General features: G+C 42.1%; 1 protein-coding gene across 1 annotated transcript; it reads left to right on the top strand.

The window, feature by feature from the left end:
* Positions 1 to 2,045: 2,045 nt before the first annotated feature.
* LOC308106241 (zona pellucida-like domain-containing protein 1) lies at positions 2,046 to 3,140 on the top strand (the record flags this gene model as incomplete). The annotated part of the gene is made up of 1 exon (XM_080457297.1): positions 2,046 to 3,140. One exon carries the CDS (start codon positions 2,046 to 2,048, stop codon positions 3,138 to 3,140), a length of 1,095 nt encoding a protein of 364 aa, XP_080313423.1.
* Positions 3,141 to 12,201: the final 9,061 nt, after the last annotated feature.

Below are 12,201 nucleotides of genomic sequence, written 5' to 3'. Positions count from 1 at the left end.
ATTGTATTAACTTCCAATGACTTTGCATTTCACCGGCCAGAGGATAAACGCTTATTTGAAATGGGACATTCTGCATAACGAGTACTTTTACTACTACATTTTGATGCCAATACTTTTGTACTTTTACTCAAGTACATTTTGAATTCCGGACATTTACTTGTAACAGAGTATTTCTATATTGCAGTATTGATACTTTTACCTAAGTAAATAATTTGAGTACTTTTTCCAGTATGGTTATTTGACCTTTTCATTTAATATTAACATATATTTTTCCGCTGTTGCACAAACCAATCTCTGTGGACAAACATTACAGTCAGTCAAGTTCTACTTGACTGTCATTGGGTATCCATTCTCTCCTCCCTGTCTACCTGACCTCTGTGGGCCCCTCTCTCCCTCCGGCCCCACCTCTCTCCACGTACGCGGACGCCTCTTGCACGGCCCCCGACTACTGACACCTGCTTAATTCTTGCTTACGTAACAATCAGTGCACTGGAACCCTCAGCATTTTGACAGTGTGAATATTAATCTTCAATAGTGTGAAGGGAAAGTTACTCACTCCAAATAAATCACCCATCATGCTGGCCTTATCTTTTGTTCAAAATGCTCATTGTACATGATATATATATATTTTAAACTTTGTCTTTATTTAGATACAGATACAACAAGAACAAAACATACATTCAAAATGGACGCGACAAAAAATTCAACGATACAATACATTAACATACAATACAATAAAATGAAAATAAAAATGAAAAAAGGGTGGGTAGACACTATTTACACTTATACAAATACAATTTTTGAGACATATATCTTCTTTTTTCTACATGATATTTTACATGCAATGATTTACCCCAATGATCAACTGTGAATAGAAAGAAAGAAAGAAATCAGTTTTGATTGGAATGTCAAAGAGGAATGAAAATTGCCTCTAACACTATGACAACGGCGTTAAGTGTTTTGCATTCTGTATGGACACAAAGAGAAGTGAAATAGTGTAATTGGCCAATTGCCTCAACCACATGAACCCTAGCGTCCCTAGGGCGAACATTATGTTCTGCGAAAATAGCTGATCTACGAGCTCACACAACACATCCCGACGTGTGGTGAGCTTGTAGATCGGCAAAGAGATTTTGTGATAGAGGGAGATACAGTACTAGTGGACTTATAGTATAGAGAGCCCTGGACGACCCTGGTCAACTAAGTGTGTGAGGTTTTGAGGCTCTGTTAAGAGACTGAGGTTAGAGTTTCAAGAATTGCATCCAAGTAATTGAGGAGAAACTGTATAATACCTTATTCTGAATTTGGATTCCTGCACTGAACTCTCTGTACTGTAATATATTTTAAGGAGTTTCATAACCATTTTCCTAATGCCGAACACATTTGAATTTCCATATGGAGTTAGTTTTAGTTTGTTTCTCTTCTCTTAATTCTCTTCGGGATAGTGTTGAATGGGGAAAATGTAAAAACACAAAAGTGAATGGAATGACTATAGCATAGTCATTAGATAATCAACGTCAGTGGGTCAATGTCCACAACAGATGATCCCTACTAGGTCATTTCTGAATGTTTTCCATCCGGAGGATTTGTATGGGATCTTCAGGAATTCAGCAGATATGGGTTACTGTACTTTATGTTAAGTTATTTAGGCCTTAGCCTGTCTGTGACCCAGGTCACAGATATCTTTATTTTGTTACAGTTTCTGAAGACAACATGCTTCGGATTTCAGGTTGTTGCCCTAAGGGTATAATTCACGCTGCCGCCCTTCTCCTTAAAATACAATGCAATTGTTAACATATAGCTGGGTGCTTTGACCTTGTTTTGAGCCAATCGCAGTGAAAGAGACTTACTATAAAAGACTCCTGAACACCCATCACCAGCATCAACCTGCATTTGCCTTCAGAGCTGACTAAACAAGGTATCCAGAGATTCCAGATACAGGAGCGGACCACTGCTGTAGAGCCAAGATGAATTTTCACATTATTTTAATCGTTGCCACCATCATAGGAAGAAGTAGTCAGCTGTCACGGCATGACTGTAATACAATGGGAGAAGCACGGCGACCAGAAGTCACTGACATCGAGGTGACATGTGGCACCGACTCCATCAGTCTGGCGATCCAAGCCTGCCCCGTCGTCTACACCGGCTACAACGAGTCACTGATGATCGTGAACCATCATCCGGAGGAAGCCTGCAGGGGAACCCTGGATACATCTGTCACTCCACCCGTGGTGCGTTTCAACTTCCCCTTGAACAATACCCATGCCTGTGGAAGTCACTTCAGGACGACCAGCGCTGCCGGCACAGGGGCGTTCTCAGACTTCTCCAACATCCAGACAGTCAACGTCAGTGGCATTGTGCGATCCGATGATCCCACCACAGGGACAATCACCTACAATGCTGAGATGAAGTACTATTACTCCTGTGCCTACCCCTTAGAGTACCTGATCAACAACACCCAGATCGATGTGTCAGCCTCCTCTATCGCATTGAAGGACAACAATGGCAGCTTCATCAGCACCCTGCGCATTGAACTGTTCAGCGATGAGGGGTACACAAGCCCCCTGGTGATGCCAGAGAATGGAATCGAGCTGAGGAGCAGGGTCTACGTGGAGGTGAAGGCCACCAACTTGACGGGCCAGTACAACGTGCTCCTGGACCGGTGCTACGCCTCAATCTCCCCGCTTCCTAGCAACGCCAGCTTCTTCAACCTGTTCGTGCCCTGCGAGGTTGACCAGCTCACCAGCATGATCCAGAACGGCGTCAGCCAGATCGCCCGCTTCTCCTTCCCGGCATTCCGCTTCATGGAGCAGCAGAACGAGACCGTCTCCACCTACTACCTGCACTGCATCACCCGGCTGTGCGAGGTCAGCACCTGCAGCACCTTCATGCAATGCAACAGCAACAACGGGAGAAGAAGAAGAAGCACGGAGGAGGAAGAGGCAGCCGACTTGACCGACCTCCACACCATCACCTCCCCGGAGATCGTCACCCAAGAAAATTACATGAATGGCGGCCAGCCTAAATCACATGATGAGAATTCGTCAGCTGGGCTTGGTGCTGCTGTAGGTGTTTTAGCCTTTGTGTGCATTGTTGCCCTGTGCATCGCTGCCGTCTTTTACAAGAAGCTCAGGAACTAAAAGCAAACCTCCTTGAGCTGAAGGCGGGATAATGGGGCATCGGACTTGAGGCTAAATACTGTCTTTTGAGGTGTACCATATCCGCCAGCTTGTCTAACTTTTCTGGTGGGCTTGTTTCATCTCACTGTTGTTTGTTGGGGGAGATATTTGTTTGTCCGTCATCATAGGCTAAACCATGTAGGACTATTTACATTTTAGATGAAGAAGGAATGTGATTGAGATGTTTAGATAGATGTTGGTCTAGATGTCAGTGTTTTTAATAGCAAAATTTGGAAATGCACAAAAGCAAAAGCTGAAATGCATGTATGCACTTCATAAGCTTTTACTTGAACAAAAAAAAGAGGGGAAAAGTTAGTTGGAAGGAAAATATAAAAAAAAGGTTCATAAACCCAGTTTTAATATGTGAAAGTTTGTGGAATGTTTTGAAAGGGAAGTCAATGTACCTTCCAAAGTATTACTGTTTAATGTATTGAATTTATCATCTTGCTTGAAAAAGAAAACCCTAGCAAATAAAGGCATTTAGTTTGCACTTTATATTACTGGAAGTGTATGTAATACCTGTGTAATTACTATTATTATTACTATTAATCAGTAATAAGATGTGTGCAATTACCGTACATCTGATGTACAGTAAGGTTACTGCCCAGGAAATGTACAGTACTTTAAAGTGTAACATTTATTCTTTATTCTTGAGTTATCTTGACTCATTTCTATCTCATTTCTTTTCCACACATTGCGGTACGCTTGGAGTACAATAGTTTCACTGCCTGCAATGTTGCTTACTGGCTGTTGTGTGTGTCCTTGACAACAATAAAAAACTTGAACTTGAACTTAAGCTATTTGTCTTCGTGTATTTGAATGATTTTGTTGAAACGCTGTAACCCAGCCAAAGGTCTGCATTTAATTTGTCATTTTAATTTCACTTATCTTAAAGTGCAAATGTTATGTTATGATGGTAAACTCTTTGTGTTGGTCTGGATAATGCCAATGTCTAATTTGACTGTGTTTTATACCATGGCAACTCAATTGAAGAGTCTGGATTGACACAACTCTTTAACATTAAGGACTTATGACTATATTTAGTATTATGTCAAGGGAAAACTCCACAGATTTATTTTATTTTAAAGTTTTGTTTGGTCAAAATTAAAAAACAATATATATAACCACAAAAAAGGGGTGAAATAAGTCACAAACTTAAGTTAACTTAAGAAGCTTTCATTTGACATACTCATTTCTGAATCCAATTCATTGCTGTATTTGATATAACTCTTTGTAGTTGTTGAGATACAGCCATTTGTGTATCATATTATATTTAGTCAGGGTTTAACACACACAAGCACTTATTTGTAAAACATCTTTGCAGATCTATTTGTTTTAAATTCTGTACAGAACCATACATCATTATGAAACAACCATTGTAGTTTAGGAGATATGTTCATCCTATACTGTAGGCCTAGGAGATATGGTCATACTATGTGCAAACCTACAGTAAATTCTCTCAGTTCTGGTTGGGGATTAATAAGCTGCCTTTTGTACAGATTTCAAGATGTTTATAATATTGCACAGAATTGTGTAATGTGTGTGCGTGCGTGCTTGTCTGCAAGCATGCTTGCATGCCTGTGTGCATGAATGCATGCATGTCGGTGCGTGTGTGTGTGCGTACGTACGTACATGAGTACGTACTGTATACACGTACGTGAGTGCATGCATGTGGGTGTGTGTGTGAGTGCGTGCATGCATGCATGCGTGTGTATGCCTACTGTATGCGTGAGAGAGAGGAGGGGAGATAACATGGAAGTGAATTTTCTTTATTTAAAACATATTTCATATGACTACAGTATATAAGCTCACCCTGTGGTATGCAATCTCAATTATGCCGTCTCAATACTGTAACAAGAAAAAGCAACGCCTGCCTGACTAGGAGTGTTTATATCAGAAAGTATTAAGATATGAAATGCCTAATGTCATGACTGGCTCTTGACCATGACCAAGACTACAGCCGGCCGTAAGGTGTATAGAAAATCCAACGATTGATCAGTTTGTGCTAAACTCAACTAAATCTTTAAATTTACTGTGGACATTACAGCTGGCTCTTGTCAGGTTAACATATTACAACACAAATATTGTGCCTCAGTGACATGAAAGACACGGTTCCTGTTTTGTTACTGTACTGTGCTGCACAGTGTAGGTATACTGTCAAATTACAGGTTGAATTTAAGAGTCCATTTGGATTTGGACATTTATACACTCAGATTTAAACACTCACTCTCTGATTTTTCACGGTGTGCATGTATTTCCGTCTCAGTGACAGCATCCACAGGAGTCTCTCTTCATAAAGTCATTACTCATAAGCAGTGCTCTTTGTGGCTGTGTGATAATTTGACGTGGCGAACTTTACCGCTAATCCACCCCTGAAAATGAGATTAAGGGTTCTCCTTGCATTTCACTTAAGCATGCATTCACTATGTTCTCGTCCAAGAATACCCACTGCCCAGAGCTTTACCAAATTAAATGTGACTTCTGGCTGTGGTGAGGGATATTCTATATGAGGCACGCTGATAGTCTTTGACATGGAATGGAGTGTTGCTGAACTTTACTGCGCGGTTGTACTGTGTGTGTGTGTGTGTGTGTGTGTGTGTGTGTGTGTGTGTGTGTGTGTGTGTGTGTGTGTGTGTGTGTGTGTGTGTGTGTGTGTGTGTGTGTGTGTGTGTGTGTGTGTGGTGTGTGTGTGTGTGTGTGTGTGTGTGTGTGTGTATCCCTGCATGTCTATGTCTACAGTAATGTTACATGTCGTTTAAGAACAGGTTGTACATGTGCGTATATATACAGTATGTATTGTTGAGTAATAGAGGAAGACATGTAGAGAATACTGTGTATATGTACTGTATGTATGTATACAGTGAAAGAAATAATTATTTGATCTCTTGCCGATTTTGTAAGTTTGCCCACTGACAAAGAAAACACAATCACAATCTTATCTACAATCTTAACAGTGAGACACAGACAATCACATATAGAAATTGATTTGCATGTAATTGTGTGAAATAAGTATCTCCACCAAGTTAGTACAATAGATGGAGAAACCTTTGTTGGCGAGCACAGGGGTCAGGTCAGACGTTTCTTGTAGTTGGTCACCAAGTTTGCACATTTGAATACTTATTTCACACAATTAAATGCAAATCAAGGTCCTTTGTATAGTGTGATGTTATGGATTTTTTTAGTCTCACTGTTAAAAACAAACCTACCGTTAAAATCATAGAACGTTAATATCTTTGTCAGTGGGCCAACTTGTGAGCAAGGGATCAAATAATGATTTCCTTCATCGTGTGTGTGTGTGTGTGTGTGTGTGTGTGTGTATATATATGTATATATATATATATATAGTAAATGGTATGGTAAATATCCAAAGCGTTTTACATAGATTGTGCATTACATTCACACACCGGTGGCAGAGAAAACCATGCAAGGCACCAACCTGCTCATCGGGAGCAATTTGGGGTTCAGTGTCTTGCTCAAGGACACTTCGACACTAACTCTGGGGGAGCCCGGGATCGAACTGGGAACCTCATGGTTCCCAATACGGCCACTCTACCGGCCACTCTACCCCTGAGCCACTGCCGCCGGTAGAAAAATGATTCAGTTGAGACATACAGCATGTGTCAACTGAATCTGTTAACTGAATTGGTTTTACAGTATACATGCCGACAGCAAGGCCTCGAGGCTCGTGAGGCACTTCTGAACGAGTCGCTATGCATTTTAGGCTTGTGTGTAAATATCACAGCCGGGGTGAGACCGTCCGAAGTGTGTCCACCGTCTACTAGCCTAGTTTTATAGGAGCCTACTAAAATCAAGAGCCCCTCTCCACCCTGAGTGCAATGCAGATGGCTGAATTACCTCACTCCACTGCGAAGGGCTCCCCTGGGGGTCCGCACGAGGAAGGGTTCTCCGTTCCCTCCGGTTCACACCTCATGTCTTCTCTTCTATACTAAGCACTCCCTCTCTCATTCTCTCTCTCTCTCTCTCTCTCTCTCATTCTCTCTCTCTCTCTCTCTCATTCTCTCTCTCTCTCTCTCATTCTCTCTCTCTCTCTCTCACACTCTCTCTCTCTCTCTCTCTCTCTCTCTCTCTCTCTCTCTCTCTCTCTTTATACAGTACTGTACAACTAGCTGTGTTTCTGTAAGGCTTAGGAGAAGCACAGTAGGCCTTCCATGTTAGTTCTTTACTTATATTATCTTATATTATTTTTAGTTACGTGTTTTATGTACATAAAGTACACGTGATGTACTGTTTATACATTTAAAAATTATAATGTTAGTTTTAATTATCTTTAATTAATCACGATACCACAGATCACAATATTCAATATGATCGCCTTGTTTCTGTCTCTGTGTGTGTGTCTCTCTCTCTCTCTCTGTCTATGTCTCTCTCTCTCTCTCTGTCTGTCCCTGTCTCTCTGTAAGCCCACAGCGTCTTGCTGTAATAGGCAAATTTATATCGGTCTTGACAGATTGTCTCTTTTATGAAAAGGGCGGGAGTTGAGAAACTCTAGAGCAGAACGCTTTTTGGCTCGTAGCACCGGCTCGGGCTTCGACCCCCCCCCCCCCCCCCCCCACCAAAATAAAAACCTCGGTTTATAAAAAGGTCCTTCGATGACAGAGATGTACGCGTTATGAGGAATGTGAGTATCAGAGAGGTCTCCGGAGCACGTGTCCGCCACCTGTTTCTCCAGAAACTGAGGCCCCACCTGAAATCACAGGCCCCTCTGCTCGCAGACACTCATCGGTACAAAAGGCCTCTGTGTGTGTGTGCGTGTGTGTGTGTGTGTGTGTGTGTGTGTGTGTGTTATACCCATCTGACTAGGGCCGCTGTATAGCAGCAACACGCCCTGCACTGTAATACACAGGATCCATGTTTTTGTCCCGTCTCTTCCTGTGTCCCGTGATGGATAGAGTTCCTCCTCACCGGTGACTGATGGAAAGATGAGCCCAGATTAGATAAAACGTTTGTTGATCCCTGAGGGGGAATAGAGTTGTTAAGGCGGCCGTTAACGTGTTATTGATACTGGGTTCATGGGGAAAAGTGGAAATGCAACACCTACAGTACGTACTGTATACGCAGTGGTGGAAAAAGTACCCACATTTTTTACTTAAGTAAAAGTATCAATACTGCAATGCAGAAATACTCTGTTACAAGTTAAAGTCCGGTAATCAAAATTTACTTGAGTAAAAGTACAAAATATCCTTAAAGTACCAAAAGTAAAAGTACTCATTATGCAGAATGTCCCATTTCATAACAAAACAACAAAATAGCAGATCTACAAGCTCACAATGCGTCGCAATGTATATAGGGGTAATATAAGTGGGTAATGTATGTTTTGTAATAATCAAAATCTACAAAGTAACTAGTAACTAAAGTTTCCAAATAATTGTAGTGGAGTAAAAGTACAATATTTACCTCTGAGATGTAGTGGAGTAGAAGTAAAAGTACTGAAAACTGGAAATACTCCAGTAAAGTAAAATATACCTCAAAATTGTACTTAAGTACTTGAGTAAATGTACTTAGTTACTTTACACCACTGCGTAAACATATGTCGGTGAGGCGATGGCTATCTGAGTGAGTGGAGACGCCACTCACTCAGAACCCTGATTCACCCAGTTTCATAAACCTAATTTATTCGCTTGCCTAAAAGATTGTAGCCTTGTGGATCTGTTCTCATAGGCACCATTGCACTATATAGAGTATAAATTAATTGATACTGAAGTTTTGGCAGACAAGCTGCCTTCTTCTGGAAAAATAGTAATCATACAGGTTAACCGAAGAAACTGGATTTAGTAGCATAAATGTAGCTTATAATGAAACATCTCAGAAAAAGAGAACTACTGCACAAAAAAAAACTCAACTGTGGGAAAGTGCCGCGTTTATCCTGTGATTGATTGTATTCCTCCCACTTCTTTGATGTTTGATTGAATGTACTCCACAGTACGGTTCGGTACGTGTCTGGTTTTCGTGTCTGTTGCTTTTCCGTCTTTGCTTTCAGAAGTAGGGTCAGGGTTATTTCTCACTTTACGGTGACATCACCTTACAAGCCGCAGCTAGGGAGTCATGACTTTTGGGTTTGTAAATTTGGGCTCCATGTATCTCGCCTGTCCTCCCTGCCTCAGTGTTGTGGGTTTAGGGTGGGGGGAGGGGGGGCCAGATTGCATTAACAAGCCCCTAGAAACCTTGTGTCCTGACCAGACAAGACTCTGCCCCACGGTCCCTGTCAGTGAAGCAGTGAAGCTGACTTTACAGACCCCCTAGGACCGCTCTCTGTCGGTGGGAAGGTTTTTAAAGGGTGGATGCATGTCTGAGAACGGTCGCTCCTTTTTTCCCCCCACTCCTGTGAAAATGTCTCTCCCTCTGTATAATATACACGTTATGTGCATCCACAAGGCATGCCTGCAGACATGATCACAAAAAGACATACATTCTGTTGTAGAATTTAGGGGTGAGCGGTTCCAGTCAAAAGTCCGTACTGTGGGTGGCGACTGGCGCACGCACTGCATGTTTAGCGAGTTTCATTCAGTTTGGTAAGCTTACTGATGATGTTTGAGGCGTCGTTTAACTACTTAAGCCCTATTTCATACTTACACGTACGATGTTGCCACACGGCAAAAATAGCCGATCCACAAGCTCCCGACGCATTGTCACATCATGTTGCAAGCTTTTAGATCTGCTATTTTCGCTATTGTGGACAAATTTGAAAATATTTACGCCTGTAAAGACGGCCCTAAAATAGGGACACCAGGTTGAAAATGGGTAAGGGCCGTGCACACATTTTCAGCGTGTTCTTCAATCGTTAACCGATATAATCATGTGCCAGATGCATATATACTGCACTGTGTGTCTGGCAGCGCTTTTCACTTTGCACTTTTCTGACGGAGTGCAGCCAGTTGGCGTTGTTTCTGGAGCTTGCGCCACTCATCAATCACTTTTAGAACAAGCTACCAATCACAAAGGAGATGAAGGCGGCGCCGATATTTCAGTTGAATCTGAAGATCTCTGAAAGGCTGAGGTTGTAGCCTATAATTGTATTTATTTATTCATTTTTTTAAATAACAAAGTATACTGCCTTTGCCTTTGAAAGAACAGCTGTTGATTTAGTCAAATATTGCACTTTAGTTGTAGGTGGAAAACTATAATGTTCTTTTAGAAAACGGTTGACATTTTTCTTTATAAATCATTATAGTGGTAGGATTGCGTAGGACATATTCTGACACTGTCAAATAGTTTTACATATAGAACTGTGATGGCTTTGTAACAGGACAGATAGGAGTTATTTACAGGTACAGTCTGTCTCAATCTCCAGATGTTCAATGCTAAATATTTCAAAACTCTTGTCAGGAAGCATCCTAACATGGCTAATATCTTCACTAATAGTCGACACTGGGTTTTGCAGTACATTGTTGCTGAACCGTTTGCACTGTGGATGTAATTAAACAGAGTTACCACATTATGAAACTTTTTATTTGTCTAAAACAAACAAACTAGCAGATGAAATAAACAATATGTTTTTGCCTAGTAGGAGGAATATTACATTTACATTTGCACGGGTGATATCGTTTTCACATGGAGCTACAGTCGAAGTAGTGTGGGGCTTCCTCTCTCTCTCTGAACTCTGGATTTAAACCTGCAAAATGAGAAGCTCCTTAGTGAGTCATTCAAATGAATAAATAAATATAAGACGTATAAATATGTGTGTGTGTTCTTGGCTACTGTATAATGAGGCGAGAGCTCATATTTCTATGCTTATTCATAGGCAAAGCCTTACTTTTCTTTTCTTGAAGCTGCAGCGTGGAGCTTGTATGCCAAAGAATCATACCCACTTGTTACACCTGTAAACCTGTGTGATGTGGCAATAAAGTTGAGTTACTCTAAAACATTTTCCTTTTTAAAACTGCATGAGCTTGCAACTATACATCATATTTTACTTTTTGAAGGTGATGTGGCGAGAGGAAAGTATGTATTTGTGTGTGTGTTTGTGTGTGTGTGTGTGTGTGTGTGTGTGTGCTGTGCGCGCACGTGCATGCGTGTGTTAATAATGGCTTGTGTGCGTGCTTTTTCTTCCTCACAGGAGTGAGTAATTTTTTGCTCGTGAAAAATTGCCTGTGCGTGCATGCATATGTGCCTGTCTGTGTGATAGGCCTACTGAACAGTATGTGAGTGTGTGCGCACGCGTGTACGTGCGTTTTTGTGTGTGTGTGTGTGTGTGTGTGTGTGTGTGTCCCAGTCCATAGTAAACTATGGGGGTCAGACAGGGGTTGACTGAATGTCTCCTCTAGAATGTATTTGCATCTGAAACTCCAAGGTCACAGCTTATGTTTTTCTCCCCGGCTTCGTCCCGCGGGAGGTACAGGGAGATTAGCTTGTCGTATTTCATCTGTCATACACTTTACAAAGGACCAACTAGGGAGGGGCCACACGGCCCCGCCTGCCTTCCGTCTGGTCTCCAGGGGTCGCAGCTGCCAACGTCTCACGTCTGCTTTTCCCCCAACCGCCCCCCAAACCCATAAAAGCGGTAGGGTAGGTATAGGGCGAGGTTAGGGCTGGGGGCGGGGCTATAGCGGGGCTATGTCTCTACAGTCCTGAGTGAGTTGGGGACATTACAGTAGCGCGTACATCAAAAGAGCCCCGCTCTGTCAGACCGCATGTCGTCGACTTTTGGTCCCGCCACCGGTTTTAGCAACGCCTTTTCAAGGATCATGAAATTTCAGAGGGTGACAGATCTGATGCGAGTCCAGCGGCCTGTCATTTCCCCTCCGTTTCCCTAAGTACCTCGGCCATGTTGTTCCTCGGCATAGGGAGGGGACCCCCCTCCTCTCAGAGAACTGGGTCCATAACAATCTTGGCCAACTATTGCAAGCGCCAAGGACAACTCTGCAGACTGTCTGTAGGAAGTTATTCATTCTACGTCTATGCTCAAGCCCTAGTTTTAAACAGGCCGTACTCCTGACATAATGTACTTCTGAATGCTGCTTTTTAAAATGTTTTAATGTATATTATGTTCAGTGACCTCTACTTT

The sequence above is a fragment of the Gymnoscopelus braueri genome (genome assembly GCF_963280865.1).
Source record: "Gymnoscopelus braueri genome assembly, chromosome: 18".
NCBI lineage: Eukaryota > Metazoa > Chordata > Actinopteri > Myctophiformes > Myctophidae > Gymnoscopelus > Gymnoscopelus braueri.
This window is presented reverse-complemented; position numbering and strand designations above follow the sequence as displayed.